At 39.1% G+C, this 19,543-nt stretch overlaps 1 protein-coding gene across 5 annotated transcripts in view; it reads left to right on the forward strand.

Annotated features, from left to right (window-relative positions):
* AP2B1 (adaptor related protein complex 2 subunit beta 1) overlaps positions 1–19,543 on the forward strand; it is a 133,587-nt gene that overhangs the window by 36,006 nt on the left and 78,038 nt on the right. For all 5 annotated transcript variants that reach the window (XM_042916404.1, XM_042916403.1, XM_042916401.1 and 2 more), the window contains exons 6-11: positions 6,015–6,205; positions 8,511–8,732; positions 9,943–10,063; positions 10,193–10,288; positions 17,546–17,661; positions 18,148–18,313. In XM_042916404.1, coding sequence (XP_042772338.1) covers positions 6,015–6,205; positions 8,511–8,732; positions 9,943–10,063; positions 10,193–10,288; positions 17,546–17,661; positions 18,148–18,313 — 912 coding nt within the window. The remainder of the gene's footprint in view (positions 1–6,014; positions 6,206–8,510; positions 8,733–9,942; positions 10,064–10,192; positions 10,289–17,545; positions 17,662–18,147; positions 18,314–19,543) is intronic.

Raw genomic sequence — 19,543 nt, forward strand, 5'->3', positions numbered from 1 at the left:
TGGGAAGATGAAGGGGGAAAAATGGCACATTTTAGGATGTAATACAGTTGGCATATTATCTATTGGCATTCTGGACAGTGTGTTGGGTAAAAGTATGAGCTCTAAGTTTTACTTATGTGAGGGGGAAAAAATTAACTGGTACCACATAGTCATTGTGTCCTTAAGGAGATGATCAGGACTGAAACATGCTTGGAAGAAATACATGTTGCCTTGTGCTTTCACATGTCAGTTGAAGCAACTCTATAAAGGAGAAAGCAAGATTATGTATATTTCAGCATAATAGATTTTGGTTAGTTATTATGCTTTCACTTGATTTCAGTCTTTAGGGGCACCAACCAAAAGGGTTGTAAATTGAACAGGAAAACTGAAGTATAAACCTGGATAGAGAGTATGTGACCTTGAAGGTCATTGCTGGAAATGGAAGTCCTCTAAATAGTACTTGAGTTAATAGGGAGAAGTCACGGTACTGGAAAGTGATGTCTTTCTTGGGTTCTGAGGCTATGGAAATGAAAGTGCAGGATGAAAGTCATTCAAAGGGACAGGGACATGTGTGAGAGATTTCTTGTAAAGGAGCTTCTGTCTGTGACACTCCAGTCCCACAGGAGATCTGGATTTCCCTTCTAGATTTCTTTTTTTACAGGATCATTTTTATTTTAACCCTACCTGCAGCTCTAGCTTGCTCCTTTTAAAAAAAAAAATGAGGTCAAATTTATGTCCTTATAATTGATGCATATCAGATAGGGGTAGCTTATAAATCAGATTTTATAGCTGGATAGTAAATCCTGCCTCTTTAAGTGCTGTCAGGATATGATTATCTCTGAAATATATGAAGTAGAAGAATACATTTTTCTCCTTGTATAAATCTCCTTGTATAAAGGCATGTCACCTTTGCCTGGACATAATGCTTTGATTGTATTATCCTCCCCCACCTCTGATGTTTCTTTCCATTTCTCCCAGCTGAAGTTCACAGCTCCTGGAAATTCTGCAAATGCTGAACGCAGAGTGATTATTACTCAGAAACTGGAAGCAGACACAAACCTTGAGTTCATATTCGAGCACTATCCCTTGCTAGCTGTGTCAACTAAACAAGTCACTAACTTCTCTAAATTGATTTATAAATTCATTTTTAAAGCCTGTTTCCTTATCTGTAATAGGTGGATTTTGATAGCTACTACCTCAGAGTTGCTGTGAGGATTAATGGCACATAGTAAGTGCTCAAAACATTTCAGTAGTTACTGTCTTTTTTTCTCTTTGCGCAGCCTTATCTATTAGGTATGGTATAAAGTAAGTTAAAACACAATTTGCTTACCTTAAAAAAAGCTCCTCTGGCTCCAAGGGTCCATAAGGAACTATCACACTGAAGAGAAGTCTGTAGTTAAGGCAGAGAAAGATGTGTCTAGTATGGAGTGTGATTTTATATGTATCTATATGTTTTGTATATAAATGTGTATATGGATGTTTGTGTTTAATATCTGTATCTATAAAGTATACACATTACATTACGGGGTGGGGTAGGGAGAAGTGTTTAGTTGCAGTCATCCCAAGAAACACCATAGTTGGGAGGCAAGATGAATAAAAAAATTTTTTTACACTATGTATGTGTTCCTTTGTAACCTATATGCCAACTTTTTATAAATCCGCTAATGTACTGAGAAAACTCATTTAAGGAACCCTATTTATAATTATATTTTTAAAGCAAAGCTTCTTTAGAAATTCCTTTCTAGGTTGTCTCGCTGGTTCAGTTGGCGGAGCATGCAACTCTTGATCTCAGGGTTGTGAGTTCAAGCTCCATGTTGGGTGTAGAGATTACTTAAAAATAAAATCTTAAAAAAATATAAAGGAAAAAAAAGAAACTCCTTTTTTGGGAACTGTAGTTTTTTTTAAGATTATAGTTAAAAGGCTGTTCTCTTCCTGGCAGTGTTTCCTAAGAGAAGTGCCAGTTTTCCAGGGGAGAAATATTATGCATGTTAGTCTTAGTTCAAATTCAAAGTGATAGTTCAAGTGAAAGAGACCTAACCTTTGGGTTTTTGTTTTGTTTTGTTTTTTTTAACGTTTATTTATTTTTGAGACAGAGCATGAACGGGGGAGGGTCAGAGAGAGAGGGAGACACAGAATCTGAAACAGGCTCCAGGCTCTGAGCAGTCAGCACAGAGCTGACGCGGGGCTCGAACTCACGGACTGTGAGATCATGACCTGAGCCAAGTTGGACCCTTAACCGACTGAGCCACCCAGGCGCCCCCTAACCTTTGTTTTAATACATGGGTATATTAAGGCAGTTACTCCAAGGGTTAGATTTTTTTCTTTATTATGTTGAATTACTGTTTGGAGAAGTCTTTCTGGAAAGAGGAAGTAGATCTTAAATTCTAATCTGTTATTTTTAAAGTTTATTTTTACAAATAGACAATATATGTGCTGTGTAAATAGTACAAAATTCCAAACAAGCGGAGTATAAACATCAACAAGTGAATTGTCCTGTTACCGTAACCACCCAGCTGCTGTCCTGAAGTCAGTCTTTTTTCTCTGTCTACTTTAGAGTTGGTGTGACTAGCTTAAGTTTCCTTTAGAGTGGGAGAAATGTGGCTTAATGACCAGAAGACTACTACTCAGTCCCTACAGGCCCACCGTAGTATGTTTCTGAAATCATAACAGCCTGTGAAGATGGGGAGTTGAGAGTGGAAAGACAGAACAGAGGAACTTGGAGAAGTTTTAGAGGAACTGTGGAATTTTGTTATTGGGGATGCATTTTTCTCTAGTTGGCCATTGGCTCAGTGACTGTTTGGCAGTAATCTCTTTTCTCAATGCAGGCCTTTCTAAATGTAATCCTATAATCTGGTCTCTCTGGATCTTTTAATGAGATTTACTTTTCCCTATTTCCTTTTTTGTTTTAACGTGATAATGAGTGGAAATTGCCTTATTTTGCCACCAGAACATATACTTCATTAGCCGCATTATACACTTGGTTTAATTTCCAATTGCCTATGATAATGACAGGGGAATTCTAATTGTTCGTTCTGTTCAGCATCCTTCTGTTCTCTTTCCTCCATTGCTTTTTTTGATTCCCTAAATTCTGACCTTTTCTTTTTCTACATTTCCTATTAACAGACTTTATATTTAACATGTAATTTTTCTAACTTCAAAAGGATTTAATAGCAAAAATGGTAAATTGTGGTAGGACATCTTATCTTGGACAGCTGGTAACCAAGATTGGGCATGTGTTGTCAGTAACAATTTGAAAACAGGCATTTGGTCTTCTGATATGACATTTTGATCCTTTATAATATAATGTCAATCCAAGTGTAGAATACATGAGAAATCTCTTTTCCCTGCATGTACAGCACCTGAGATGATGGAGAGGATTAGTATTTCACTCTTCATGCGTTTTGTTTTTCCCTAAATCCCATGCTTGATGATAGCAGACAAAAATTAAGTCAGAAAAGAACTTCATACCTGCTACCATGTGGTATGTGGACTAGACAATTCTTCCTGATTTGTCTTAATAGCAGTAAAATCATATCATATCCATAATCATACTTACAAGTGAGCCTTTGATTTTTCATCTTGGAATTTTGTAATCACTAAATTATAGCTGAAGAGGATTCCATTCATGGCATCATACCTTTTATGTAATTATGAATGTTGTCAGACTTACGTTATGTGATTAAAAAATCATGTTGTCTAGACATTTATATTCTAGGATAAATGCTGGGATAGCCCGCAAACTACTCAGATAAGGTGGATGGTAAAATCAATAGCTGAGGGGCATAGTTCAGCGTCCGACTCTTGATCTCGGCTCAAGACATGATCTCACAGTTTGTGGGTTTGAGCCCCGCATCGGCCTCTGCACTGATGGCATGGAGCCTGCTTGGGATTCTGTCTCTCTGCCTCTCCCCTTTTTCTTGCTGGCAAAAGGATACAACTCTTAGTTTCTTAAGCTTTTAACAAGGGACTTCAGTGAGAACTAAGAATGAGTTGACGTTTGAACAATTTTAATATATATGACTGAAGCTGCTATCTCTTATCTCATTGATACTTAGAGAATATTTGGATTCAGTCTTTACTTTGCTTGTTTTTAGTAACACCTGGGAGCCTCACTGAAAAATGGGGTTATAGGGGTGCCTGGCTGGCTCTGTTGGTAGAGCATGCAACTCTTGATCTCAGGATTGTGAGTTTGAGCCCCACGTTGGCCATACAGATTACTTTTAAAAAAATGTGGTTTTAGGAGCGCCAGGGAGTCTACATCAGTTGAGCATCCGACTTTGGCTCAGGTCATGATCTCGTGTTTCTTGAATTTGAGCCCTACATCGGGCTCTGTGCTGACAGCTCAGAGCCTAGAGCCTGCTTCAGATTCTGTGTCCCTCTGTCTATGCCCCTCACCTGTTTGCATTCTCTCTCTCTCTCTCAAAAATAAACAAACATTAAAAAAAAATTTTTTTTTAAAGTGTGGTTTTAAATTCACTTGTATAGGGCCATAGTATAGTTTCTTGTGTATTTTTATTTTTGTGTGTTTTTGCAATTTTTAAAATACTTTAAATATTCACTGGCAGGGCTCCTGGGTGGCTCAGTCGGTTGAGCGGCCGACTTCGGCTCAGGTCATGATCTCGCGGTCTGTGAGTTTGAGCCCCGCGTCGGGCTCTGTGCTGACAGCTCAGAGCCTGGAGCCTGTTTCAGATTCTGTGTCTCCCTCTCTCTCTGCCCCTCCCCTGTTCATGCTCTGTCTCTCTCTGTCTCAAAAATAAATAAACGTTAAAAAAACATTAAAAAAAAAAAAAAGAAATATTCACTGGCTGTAGACTTATATCAGGAATAATCTGTAATTTTTTTTTTTCAATGTTTTTTATTTATTTATTTTTTTGGGACAGAGAGAGACAGAGCATGAAAGGGGGAGGGGCAGAGAGAGAGGGAGACACAGAATCAGAAGCAGGCTCCAGGCTCTGAGCCATCAGCCCAGAGCCCGACGCGGGGCTCGAACTCACGGACCGCGAGATCGTGACCTGGCTGAAGTCGGAGGCTTAACCGACTGCGCCACCCAGGCGCCCCAGGAATAATCTGTAATTTTGATAAAGGTTCACTTTTTTTTCTTGAAACTAGTATGGATTCCCAGATCTGTAAGTCAGGATACAAGTGTACTTTCTTATATTTGGTAGCAATTTTTCATATGTCATACTGCCTGAAAAGGTTACATTTGAGGCACCATATTTCTTTGAGTCTGAGATGGCATTGATTATAAGATGTGCTATTTTTTGTATTACCTAGAAAGAAATGTATTTCCTATTAAACTAACATGCTTTTGGTTATTAAATGCATCTTAGTTTCAGAGATGTTGATGTGAAAAACTGTTTAACTAAGTCTTGAAGAGTTATGGTAATAGTACCACCTTAAATTTGCATAAGGCTTTATAGAAAGCACATATGTATATCCTATACCTGATTGAGCCTCAAACTAAAACTAATCTGTGAGGTGGATTAAATTATCCCCAATTTTCAGATGAGGACCATCTCCAGACATGATCAATAGTGAACTAGGGTTTCAAGCTCATAATTTCTTACTCTGAGACTCATGATATGATTGACAGTATCACCTCCTCACTCCCCCTTACATGCATACCCATACAGCTCTATAATTAGCCTAGATTTTTCTGTCTGTTGCCTGCCTAATGTACATGTTTCGTGTTTAAACTTCATTGATCTTATAACTGTTCATGTGTCTTGATTGTATTGATAGTGTTGAATACTATTGAAATTGTTAATGTTCTAACAGTAAATCATGTGTGACTTGTGTGACTGTCTGCTAATACGTGAATTGTTTTAATTCTGGGTTCCTGACCACTAAGAAGCTCTATATACCATCATTGGTGGTGTAATATGTTTTGAAAGCAGTCTATCTGTTTCTAGCTGACTGGGTAAAATGTTCAGGAATGGTTATGAGTTGAGATCTATGAAGTGGTCCAGAGAATATTATTTATTTATAATTGTACTGTTCTTGGTAAATCCAGGTCATGTCTGTTTCTTTCCCAGGTGGTGGCTAATGCTGTAGCAGCATTATCTGAAATCAGTGAATCTCACCCAAACAGCAACCTACTCGATCTGAACCCACAGAACATTAATAAGCTGCTGACAGCCCTGAATGAATGCACTGAATGGGGCCAGATTTTCATCTTGGACTGCCTTTCTAATTACAACCCTAAAGATGACCGGGAAGCTCAGAGGTCAGTCTGTTTTCCTGGATAGTATCTGGGAGACTTGCCTGCTTGAATAAGTTCTGTCTATATTAGAATAAGGGTCTCTTATGTTGGCAGAGATCAGTGGCTTGTGGGGCAGATACTGCTATCCTCATGGTATTTTGTCACTGGATTTAGGAACATTATAGGTGGTGGAGTGAACCATGCACAAATAACTCTTCCTAAGGGATGTGTATTTTTCTTTTATTTAAAAAAATTTTTCTTTTAATGTTTATTTTTTGAGAGACAGAGACAGAGTGTGAGCAGGGGAGGGGCAGAGAGAGAGAGGGATTCACAGAATCTGAAGCAGGCTCCAGGCTCTGAGCTGTCAGCACAGAGGCTGGCATGGGGCTCGAACCCACAAGCTGTGAGATCATGACCTGAGCTGAAGTCAGACGCTTAACTGACTGAGCCACCCAGGTGCCCCAAGATGTGTGTTTTCCATTTCTTGTTTGAATACTGTAGTTACCCTCTGCTGAAATCTCCCTCATCATGGTTCCACATCTCCCATACAGCAGTTTCTGGCCATTTGGTACACAAAGGTTTTTGAGTGTCTCTCACCATAGTGACAAACTTTTCATTTTATGAGATACATAGTAAGTGGCTGGATACCAGTTACTAAGCTGAACTATACCTATCATTCAGTAATAGAGAAAATGTATTCAAGTCTGCAAAATATGTGATGTCTTCCATTAGATACAGAAATCACGTCAGTCTGAATTTAGAGAAGATTTTGGAAGGTGCACTTGGATTGTTGTGCTCAGCCCTTTACCAAGTTCACTGTTGTAAATTTTCTTTGACTGTCACAAATTGACTACTAAATTTCGTATGCACCTACACACAGTTTACAGGATTGGCATTATCACCAATTTTTATTGAGTGTTTTGTGCATATAGGCACTATAGTAGGTAAAGTACTTCTGAAGAAATGGTGGCTCTTTGACATATTTTAATTATGTAGATAAGAACCTTCCTTGCCTGGATGAATCTCAAGCTACCATAATGTAAGTGCTCTTCACTTGTCTGGGAAATTGTTCCCTCTGAACCTGATTAAAACTCACCCTGATCGTTTCTTTCCATCCTCTAAAGTACAAGTATCTTATGGAAAGAACTTCATGTAAAATTTTATTTTTTGTTCATCAGTGACATCTCACACTTCTTGTTTATTCACTTAGCAAGTATTTATTGAGGCTATGATGCCTGCCAGGCATTGTTATAGGCGCTGAGGATACACTGTCACCAGAATCATAGCCCTCGTGGAACATTTATCCTGAGAGATGCTGCAGAAGTATATATAATATAATATAATATAATATAATATAATATAATATAATATAATATAATATAATATAATATAAATCAGAGCCTGATAAGTATTAATGAGAAAGATAAAGTAGGGAGGAGATCTAAAAAATGCTGGGCATTTGCGGACGAGGAATTGTGTTTTATCAAAGGGTGGTCAAGAAAGGCCTTGCTGAGAAGGTGGCTTTTGTGTAAAGACCCAAGAGCTGAGGGAGGTCAGAGAGTCAGCCAATTAGATATAGGAGGAAGGGAGAGGATCCCAACTTAATTACCTTGAATCCTTAACTGCATATAATCAGCTCACCTCTCATGTTGACCAAGAGCTATCAAAATTAGGTTAATTTCTGAAGAACCCTCAACAGATAATTAAATACTCAAGATTTAGTGAAGCCTTTAAGCATAGGTAGCAGGGGCTAGGAGAATGGGGGAAAGGTATGGGAGAATATTGCAGTGGTGTTCTGTAACTTACAAACTTTTTCAGAGATTTCCTTAATCATGAAGGCAAGGAGTTGAGTAGTTTTCCTGGTCAACTCCCTTCCTTCTGCATCATATAATGACACCTTCAGTGACAGATGGTTTGCATCTCTCACTATGAAGTAACTCTTAAAACTTAATTTGACATCCTATAAGTTGAGGAGAAATAGTCTGTGAGGCAGGAAGCCCTTATGGAATATGGGGAGACCGACGACCATAAAACAGGAAGGTAAGTGGTGTGAGCCTCAAGTATTTTGGGTATTGCTTAGTTTCCTTGCAGTTTGAGCATCCCTTATTGCTGGTTTCCTGAGGTCTTCTGATGTCTCTGCTCTGCCTGTAGTTTGCCTGTAGTTTGCTGCAGTATAGGATCCCAGTTCTGTTTACACATGGAGCTTTGACTTTCCTGATTCTCTAGTTTCTTGATACTGGGGCCAAGGTACTCTGACACATTACATCATGGACTGGATTGAACAAAGAAATTTTAATTCAAGTTATTAATTTTCCTTTTTTCTCCTCAGCATCTGTGAGCGTGTGACTCCCCGGCTATCTCATGCCAACTCGGCAGTGGTGCTTTCAGCAGTAAAAGTCCTGATGAAGTTTCTGGAGTTGTTACCCAAGGACTCTGACTACTACAATATGCTGCTGAAGAAGTTGGCCCCTCCGCTTGTCACTTTGCTGTCTGGGGAGCCAGAGGTGCAGTACGTCGCCCTGAGGAATATCAATCTAATTGTCCAGAAAAGGTTGGGAAACCACGAATTGGTGATTAAAGTGTTTGTGATTTTGAATTAAGCTTAATAATATCAATATTAGAGTGTTAAGTTTTATTGATTTTTATTTTTAGAAAGTGTTTATTTTTTTAAAGATCACACTTTTTTTAAAAATTTTTTTTAACGTTTATTTATTTTTGAGACAGAGAGAGACAGAGTATGGATGGGGGAGGATCAGAGAGAGAGGGAGACACAGAATCCGAAACAGGCTCCAGGCTCTGAGCTGTCAGCACAGAGCCCGATGCGGGGCTCGAGCTCATGAACAGTGAGATCATGACCTGAGCCGAAGTTGGACGCTTAACCGACCGAGCCACCCAGGCACCCCTATTTATTTATTTTTGAGACAGAGTATGTGTGCAGGGGGGGGCAGAGAGAAAGGGAGAGAGAGAATCCCAAGCAGGCTCCACGCTGTCAACTCAGAGCCCAGCACAGGGCTTGATCCCATGAACCGTGAGGTCACGACCTGATCCGATATCAAGAGTCGTATGTCAACTGATTGAGCCACCCAGGCGCCCCTAAGTTGTTGCTGCTGTTGTTGTTTTAATGTTTGTTTGTTTTTGATAGAGCACAAGCGGGGCGGGGAGGGGCAGAGAGAGAGAGAGAGATGGAGACAGAATCTGAAGCAAGCTCCAGGCTCTGAGCTGTCAGCGCAGAGCCGGATATGGGCCTCAAACCCACAAACTGTGAGATCATGACCTGGGCCAAAGTTGGATGCTTAACCAGCTGAGCCACCCAGGCACCCCCCCCCCCCCCCCCACTAAGTTCTTTTTAATGTATGGAAATGAAAATGTTGAATGGCCAAGCAGCTTGTCCAGGGTGAGGAGGCTAATAGTTGTTTTTGGAGTGTCCCTGTGATAAATACATAGTGCTGCTCTCCAATGTAGTTGTTTTCTGAAGGGCCTCTTAATAGTATACCAGCTTGTGCCTGCTTCATACAGTTCAGGCTGTAATTTAGAGCCAGATTGTTCTTCCAGCAGTTCTTAGCAGTATGTACCCTAACCCTTAAAAAATTTCTACCAAAAGGGGAACTGGTTAGAGGGATGTACAGGAAGTTTGTGAGGTTTTGGGGATGGGGAGGAGTGAGTAGAGAGCAGAGAGACACAGATTAGATATTAATACAGACTTAAAAGGACATGTCAATATATGCCTCACCTTCCTTATCTTGTGTTTCTGTGTACCGCAGGCCTGAAATCTTGAAGCAGGAAATCAAAGTCTTCTTTGTAAAGTACAATGATCCCATCTATGTTAAACTAGAGAAATTGGACATCATGATTCGTTTGGCATCCCAAGCCAACATTGCTCAGGTCAGACGTAAAGCAGACTCAGGTTTATAAATCACGTAGATCTTAAGGTCTGGCCTTCAGAAAAAGCAAGGCCATGAAATTGTTTTTTGAGAATCCTTAATGATTTTCTACTTCCTGGATTTTTAACAGGTTCTGGCAGAATTAAAGGAATATGCCACAGAGGTGGATGTTGACTTTGTTCGCAAAGCTGTGCGGGCCATTGGGCGGTGTGCCATCAAAGTGGAGGCAAGTGTCTAGTGTAGTTGTGATCACATTACAGGATTCGGAGTGTTCTCTTCACTCCTTTCTTTAAAATGGGTTTCTTAAGTTTATTAAAATAATAAAGCACATAGGTAAAATTCCCAGAGGGAATCATTTTTATCTCTTTGTAGTTTCAGTTATTTTGACTACTCCCATGTTTCTAAATAATATGCTAATGGTATTTATTGATTTACCAGTTATACACATTATCTGTTAACTTTGTGCTGTAAGTACCATTCTTCATGTACCCCACTGTTCCTACTTGAACCATCCTATTCTCCAATACTTATATCATGAGGTTTTTTGCTCCTGCATTGATTATCTTTGTAAATTGAGATAATATGCCTTCATTTATTTTTCTATTGACTAAAAGTTAGAAAACTCACCGTGCATATTATGACCAAATATTTAGGGCCAGTAGAATACAAATGATTGTATTTTCTTTCCTGTAGAGACTTTTATTTTTTCTGGAGTTTCTATAACGGCCTTTCTTTTTTTCTTGCATTATATGTCTTCATTGCATCCCTATCTTCTTCCATCCAAACTTTTCAAGCATAGTATCAAATGTGTGTAAGCCTTTTTTTGTCCTAATCCCTTGTCTCTTCAGTCCTCTGTCCTCTCACTTGCCCCAGTCTGGCTTACTGCTTTTTTGGCCTTTGCACAGCCATCATTCCATATAGCTTCTCTTCATAGCTCCTTGTTGTTATTAGTCTTCTTTAATAGCATTCCTTTTTGTGTGATTGCCATAGCTTCTTGAGTCTCTGACAATATGAATTACAGTGTTTTGTTTCTGCAGTTTAAATTTAATTGTCTGGAGTATTGTATGGTGACCGTTGCAGGTCTATATATAATTTTTTTTTTTTAATTTTTTTTTTTTTTAATGTTTATTTATTTCTGAGACAGGGAGAGACAGAGCATGAGTGGGGGAGGGGCAGAGAGAGAGGGAGACACAGAATCAGAAGGAGGCTTCAGGCCCCGAGCTGTCAGCACAGAGCCGGACGCGGGGCTCGAACTCACAAACCGTGAGATCATGACCTGAGCTGAAGTCAGACGCTCAACCGACTGAGCCACCCAGGCGCCCCCTATATATAATTTTTTAATTGAGGTGTATACCATGCTTATAGTAATTTACAGCCCATTTAAATTGTTTAAGAATGAGATAACAGAAAAGATCATCAGGACTTCTGTGAGCACAGGCAGGGCTGCTGACGAACAGGTTTCTGCTTTAGGGCAGGGAGTTGATTTTTACTTGGAAGTCCTCTGAAAGAGCCTCTCTGTGACCCGAGAGGGGGGATTGATTTTTAGCTTGGTTGCAGCCTTCCAGTAGGTGTTAATGGGCTATAGCTTATATTGTTCTCCATATTGTCCTCCATTTGTTTTTTATCATTCAGGAATTTGTTGAAATTAATGAAAACGTCTGTTCGCTATGATGTAGTGGATTCGGAACTCCGTATTTGTTCTTGCTACTTGACTCTATGCAGTTCTGCTTAGAGTCAGAGGATTGGACCATCTGATTTCTCAAGGATACTAAAATAATTTGCACAGTATGTCCAGTGCTTCATGGGAACAGAAGGAAACAGATGCTGTGTCAGAGAAGCATCTATGAAAGCCACGTTCCTAATTAGCCTTCCTTTTATTAAGACAGTGCTGCTTTGTGCAGTTACCATTGATAAATCATTTAACCAGAAGTTAATTACTTCTGGTTCTGATCGCTTAGTTCAGATATTTAATGCACTCTGTTACTCCACTGAGAAATAGGAAGTCTATTTATTAGATCTTGATACATCTCTTTTGTCACCATTCTTCACATTCTTTTCTTACTGAAGTATAGCCACCCATTTACTGTTAGATAATTTTCGGAGATTTTGGTAGCATTAAGAGTCATTTTGTGCTTTTCATTGCCAGTCTGTCATCACCTTATTCACTTCTTTTGCAAAGCTCTAGAGTCATACAAAATTATCTCTCATTCCAAAGTTAAAAGAGATTTTCTATCACTGAAATTACTAGAAAGTGTTCTCCATCTGTATTCCTAGAGGCTGTTAATGCCATGTATTGTGACTAATGGGAAAGTAGTCCATAATCTGGAAGGGATAAACTTCTGATGGCTTTCACTTCTTCCTTTGACTTGGGATGCCCAGGTAGGAATATGAGAGCATGTGAGGAATGAACTTTGGAAATGTAAGATCAGCCTTCTAGCAAGTGCTCTCTTATCTCAGGTTGCCTGGATTTGCTGGAGCACTTTTTCTAGACCTGATTCAGTCACGAAGGTTATCAGTTTGAAAGAGGTGCCTAGCCCAAACACCCTTATTAGGGCCAGAGAAGAAATGATGGTCTGTTTCTAATAAAGCATTCACGGGAAGGGGGAAGAGCCAGTGAGGGAATTATCATAGACTTTCTGTATAGCCTCTGAACCAAGCTGCTGCTTGCATTCAAGAATGCCGCTGCATTCTCTCGGGGCCTCTTACCTTTTTTAATGTGTAGTTGGTTTCAGAGATGACAAATGAGAAATAAATGAATATTAGTTTAATGCTAAGCTGCGAGAGAAGGGCCTACCTAGCAAGTTTAGGGTGTCTTTAAGAGTTAGAGTTGTATTTTTATAACTGTAAAGATAGGTGTTTCTATGTTGCTGTAAGTATTCTGAAGTGAAAAAATGTGTATAATTTTGTTATTAAGTTGGTTAGGTTAAAGATTAAGCAGTAAGCTGCTCAATCAATAAATAGCATTAGAAAGGCAGTCCAATAGTACTGTTTTTTTCCATAACTTTTGCCTATCTTTTGCCTGATTTTTTAGTAGATTTTACTCCACTCCTCCCCCAGCTTTATTGGGGTGTGATTGACAAAGTTATATATATTTACAGGGTATACCTGTTTCTTCAAGGAAGAGATAAACCCCTGGTCCTTCTTAGTCAATTGATTTTATTTGTTTCAGAGAGATTAAGGCACTAAGTTCTCACTTCCCAGTCTTCTGTTCTGTGGTGTTTACTACAGATCAGGGTAAGATAAAAACAAACAAATGTATTTTTCCTGCTAGGAAAACCATATGTGTTTGCTACATAAAATTATATAAGCTAATTTAAATGAAAATAAAACACTATTTTCTCCTACCCCTGTTCTACCCTCCCAGAGATGATATGGACATGATTTTAGATCTTTGTCTATATAGTCTTTCATACACCGGTGTACTTTTTACAAAAATGAGATGATTCTAAAAATGCTATTTACTTTTGTGGTCTGCCTTTTTTATTGAATTAGGCATGGACATTTTTCTGTGTTATTAGCATTTTATATCATTTTTAGTGGATTATAGACATGATGTGTGATTGCTTCTAATTTATTTAGCCTTTCTCTTATTGTAAGACCTTAAAGTTCCTGCTCTTTTTCCAAATAATGACATAAAGAGGACCTTATAACCAAGTTTCTGATCTCTAGTGGAGGTGAACATTGTTTGATTTATTAGCCATTTGAAATCACTTGTTCATGTCCTGTGACATGTCCTTTTTCCAATGAGTTATCTTTTCCACAATGATTTTTTAAAAATCTCTTATAATTAAAGATATTAATCCTTCACTTTGTAGCAGTTGTTTTCCCAATTTGTTTTCCTTTTGATTTCATTTGAAGTTGCGATTCACAGAAGTTTACGTTTCCTTGTGTAGTGAGTTCTGTTTTGTTGTCAGGGGTTCTTTAGTGGTACACCTAGAAGATTGTGCTTCACCTCAAACTTCTGTAAAACCCACTGTTATTTTCTACTTTTATGGCAAAGATTTTATTTTTTACATTTAACAATATTTTCAATAATTAAAACAGAAGGAATTTTGGTGAAAAATATGAGGGTGAGGATCAAACACCAGACCAAACCATCTTTTCCTTACTGTTAGGAAATGTTGTCTTATACTAAATTTTGTAAGTGTATATTCTGTATTTCTCTGTTTCTGGACTTTTTTTATCTGAACAGTGATTGGATGTTTAATCTTGTTCTTCTGCCATACTGCTTTAATGGTAGGTGTTTTGTGTTTTCCTCTTTAATCAAAAGCAATATGGTTGAGATGACAATTTGCTCAAAAATTACTGTTCCAGAGGCACCTGGGTGGCTCAGTCAGTTAAGTGTCCAATTTTGGCTTAGGTCATGATCTTACAGTTTGTGGATTTGAGTCCCGCGTTTGGGTCTGTGCTGACGGTTCAGGGCCTGGAGCCTGCTTCAGATTCTGTGTCTCCCTCTCTCTCTGTTCCTCCGCCGCTCGCTCTCTCTCTCTCTCTCTCTCAAAAATAAAGATTAAAAAAAAATTACTGTTCCAGACTTAAATATTTCTCAGATATTGATGCATCATGGGAAATAGCCTTTTGTCTTTTTTATAATAATGATACAAAGGGCTCACTAAATGTTAACTTCATATCAAACTCTGTGTTAAACACTTCATTTGTGTTATTTATGATAATTAAAAAAATTTTTAATGTTTATTTTTGAGAGAGAGAGAGAGAGAGAGAGCATGAGTGGTGGAGGATTGGAGAGAGAGGGAGACACAGAATCTGAAGCAGGCCCCAGGCTCTGAGCTGTCAGCACAGAGCCCGACTCAGGGATCGAACCCATGAACCGTGAGATCATGACCTGAGCCGAAGTCAGACACTTAACCAACTGAGCCACCCAGGCGCCCCAATGTTATTTACGATAATTTAGAACTTATAGCAGTCTATATCCTACATACTCTGTAATTTATCACAACTTATATGTGATAAATTTTTCTAATTTTGCTGTTGCAGTAACCACACAGGAATTACTGGCTGAAAAGGAATAAAATAGAATCCAAAAATGGAAAAAATACATAAAAGATGGCAGAATCATTTCATGGTGCAACAGAATCATCACATAGCCTTAAGATGCAGTTTTGTTTTTATTAAATTGCTTGGAGTGGTTTAACTTCGTACCTTTAAAAGATTATATTCCAAAGTTTTCAGGCATACACTAAAGTGAAATTGATTAATGAGCTGTCATGTACACATCATCCATTTTGAACAAGTATCAACATGTTGCTGTTTTTATCTTCTCCCTTATTCTTCAAGGGAATGAAGTGCTATTGTATTTTTGTTTTTTAAGTAGGCTTCACGCCCAACACAGAGCCCAACCTTGAACTCACAACCCTGAGATCATGACCTGAGCTGAGATCAAGAGTCAGACACCTGGGGCACCTGGGTGGCTCAGTCGGTTAAGCGTCCGACTTGGGCTCAGGTCATGATATTGTGGTTCGTGGGTTTGAGCTCCGCGTCAGGCTGTGTGCTGACAGCTCGGAACCTGGAGCCTGCTTCAGACCCTGTCTTCCTCCCCCTGCGCTCCTCCCCCACTCGTGCTCTGTTTCTCTCTCTCAAAAATAAACATTAAAAATAATAATAATAATAATAAAATAAAGAGGCCCCTAACCAACTGAGCCACTCAGGTGCCCCAGTGCTACTGTATTTTTTTTTTTAATTTTTTTATTCTTTCTTTATTTTTGAGAGAGAGACAGATTGCGAGTGGAGGAGGAACCGAGAGAGAGGGAGACACAGAATCCAAAGCAGGATCCAGGTTCTGAGCTGTCAGCACAGAGCCCACCATGGGGCTGAGTCCCAAAGATCATGAAGCTGAGCCAAAGTCGGATGCCCAACCGACTGAGCCACCCAGGTGCCCCAAGTGCTATTGTATTTTAATATAGATCCCAGATATGATCTTACAAAAGTAGTCTAATGTGTATATCTAATAGAGTATGTCCCTAAAAAAATACATTGTCATGATACCATTACTATACCCAACAACTAACAATAATCCTTTATCTCATTGAATACCCAGAACATGTTCAATTTTCCCTAGTTGTCTTTTTACAGTTGGCTTGTTCAAATCAAAATCTAAAGAAGATTCACATGTTGCATTTGGTTACTATGTTTCTTAAGTCTTACTTCCTTGAGGTGCCATGTATTGAAGTGATTATATCATTAGGTTTATACAATTTTCCAGAGTCTGGATTTTGCTGGTGTAGTTTAGTGATGTTGTTTATCTCATTCTGTCATCCCCTGTAAATAATTAAATCTAGAGGGTTGGTAATGTTCATGTTCAGTGTTAGGCAAAAGTATCTCCTTTGATGCTGTGTACTTTCTATTGCATCTTATCAAGAGGCATCTAATGGAGTGACCCATCAGAGTGCATCATGAGATATGGTAAATTTTAGGCTTTGATTTTTAGGGTCTCTTGTCCGAAACCTTTCCCTTTTTAAAAACTATGACCTAGGGACGCCTGGGTGGCTCAGCAGGTTAAGCGTCCAGCTTCAGCTCAGGTCATGATCTCACAGTTTGTGGGTTTGAGCCCCACGTCGGGCTCTGTGCTGTCAGTTCAGAGCCTGGAGCCTGCTTCGGATTCTGTGTCTCCCTCTCTCTCTGACCCTCCCCCACTCATGCTCTGTCTCTATCAAAAAATAAACGCTAAAAAAATTTTAAAAAACTATGAGCTAGAGTTTTAGTACATTAGTTTTATCACTTGTATTCTCCCATATTCCCTTCATTAATAAAAGGTTAATAGATCCAATTCTATTTTATAAATGAACTAAAGGCTGTGGAAAATTGCAGTTTATCTGAGGCCATAGACTTTCAGTTAGATAGTTCAAAAGATGGCAAATTTTCCTTAAGAGTTTTTTGAGCCACAGATAACTTTGAAAATATAACGAAAGCTATGAATCCTCTCCCTGGAAAATATGCTTATATGCACATATGCAATTTGGCAGTTTCATTTCAGGAAGTTTGTTTTATTGGTTGATTTTAATTTTAAGTAATCTGTACACTCAGCATGGGCCTTGAACTCATTACCCTGAGATCAAGAGTTGCATGCTCCTCCTCTAGCTGAGCCAGCCAGGCACCCCTCATTTCAAGAGGTTTAAAGCCATGAATTCCAGATAAAGATCTACCTTGGCTTATTCTTTCCTCCTACCTTGACATATTCTTTCTTCTCATTTCTATTCTCGTGGCTATCCAAGATGATACAACTATCATTTGATCCAACTCGTTTGTCAAGTATATTTTTGCAATGAATAAAATTTGGGGTTTATCTGGAAATTCTGTGTATCTCCATCAGATAGCCTAGCCTGTAGTGTAGCTTGGTCAAATTAGGTGCCTGATCTTTTAGTTTAGCTTAGTTGGTGCACATGTATGTCACAAAGCTATTTTTATATTGAGGTTGCATTATTGGAGAGATCGTCTGACTTGTCATTTATTGTGTTCCTCTTCATAGCAATCTGCAGAGCGCTGTGTGAGCACATTGCTTGATCTCATCCAGACCAAAGTAAATTATGTGGTCCAAGAGGCAATTGTTGTCATCAGGGACATCTTTCGGAAATACCCCAACAAGTATGTACAAATACTTCTACCCTCTTCTTCCAACCATATAGGAAATGTGTAAGGCACTTTGAAATTGGCTAGGTATAAATTATTCTTTGTAATGTAACTGGTCATAATAGGATATTTTGTTAAAAATCCTATTAAAATTGATACCTTATGAAAAATAACTTTTGTTTATTTAAAATTTTTTTAATGTTCATTTTTGAGAGACAGAGAGAGAGGGAGACAGAATCTGAAGCAGGCTCCAGGCTCAGCACAGAGCCCGACGCAGGGCTCGAACTCACAAACTGTGAGATCATGACCTGATCTGAAGTCAGACGCTTAACCGACTGAGCCACCTAGGCGCCCGAGCCTGTGCATTCTCTTAACCAAAAGCCTTTATAGTTTGGTGGTTTGGTTTAGGGTACCTTGTTGGTCATTTTTTTTTTAGCCTTCATTGTTAAATACACTTCTCAGTTGTGCCCTCAATAACTATAGTTGATTTTGTTACATCAGGTATGAAAGCATCATTGCCACTCTTTGTGAGAACTTAGACTCGCTGGATGAACCAGATGCTCGAGCAGCTATGATTTGGATTGTGGGAGAATATGCTGAGAGAATTGACAATGCAGATGAGTTACTGGAGAGCTTCCTGGAAGGTTTTCATGATGAAAGCACCCAGGTAAGTTCTCACCTGTGTCCTGTGTCAGATCTTTTGGGGAAATTTTCAGGGAAAGTAAAGGTTGAGCACTTACGTGTGTGTGTGTGTGTGTGTGTGTGTGTGTGTGTGTGTGTGTGTGTGTTGAGAATTGGTGACCTTTTCAATTGTGCTGATTCTTATGGAGCAAATCTGCCTTAGACCAGTGGTTCTCAAACTTTAGTGAACCTAGAGTTTGTTAAAGCACAGGTTAGGTTGCTGGCCCCACCCTTGGAGTTTCTGACTCAGTGGGTCTGAAATGGGCTTAAGCATTCTCATTTCTTACCAGGTTCAGGGTGCTGCTGCTGCTAGTGGTCCAGAACCACACTTTAACAACTAATGGCTGAGAGCAGTAATTAGCACTTTTTAATTTTCTGTCACTGGAAGATGATGACCTATTCCTGTTCATAATGGTTGTGGCTCATTCCAGCAGGTGTTTTCGCTTAGAGCTGGGGTGAGGGCTGGCATGTGCAGTTTGAAAAGATTCTCTGGATAGCTAGATTTCTTCCCATCTTCTGTCTCTCCTCTACCAAAATGGAGAGACCTGACCTTGGAACTGTGGGCACAGAGAAGCAGATAAATTATAAAACCCTTTTCCCCTGGCATTTGCACTCATTGCAAATTGAAGGTCATGTATGTAATCCACCATAGTAATTTTAATAGACCTTTACAAGGAACACATACAAGCCTATAGCTTTGTGTATGGTTCAGCAGCCCATATTTTTTTTTACATTAAAAAAAATTTTTTTTAATGTTTATTTATTTTTGAGAGAGAGAAACAGTGTGAGTGAGGGAGGGGCAGAGAGATGGGGAGACAGTCTGAAGCAGGCTCCAGGCTCTGAGCTGGCAGCACAGAGCCTGATGCGGGGCTCCAACTCATGGACCACAAGATCATGACTAGAGCTTAACCAACTGAGCCACCGTGGCACCCTTCAGCAGCCCATTTTTAATTAGCTGTGATCTGGCATAGTTTTACTGTTTTTTGGCTCTTGCCCTAGTATGACAGATAATTCCCTAATTTCTCCCCAAGTTGTATCTTTTGGTGGAAATGAATATAAAGGATTTAATAAATAAGCAATTTTTTGTGCCAAAAATGCAATTTAGGGACAAGAGGCTAGTGAGTTTGGGTTGTTGTTTTTTTAATTAATTTATTTTTGAGAGAGAGAGAGAATGAGCAGGGAGAGGGGCAGAGAGAGAGAGACGGAAAAAGAGAAC

This window comes from Panthera leo, chromosome E1, assembly GCF_018350215.1.
Source record: "Panthera leo isolate Ple1 chromosome E1, P.leo_Ple1_pat1.1, whole genome shotgun sequence".
NCBI classification, from domain to species: Eukaryota; Metazoa; Chordata; class Mammalia; order Carnivora; family Felidae; genus Panthera; species Panthera leo.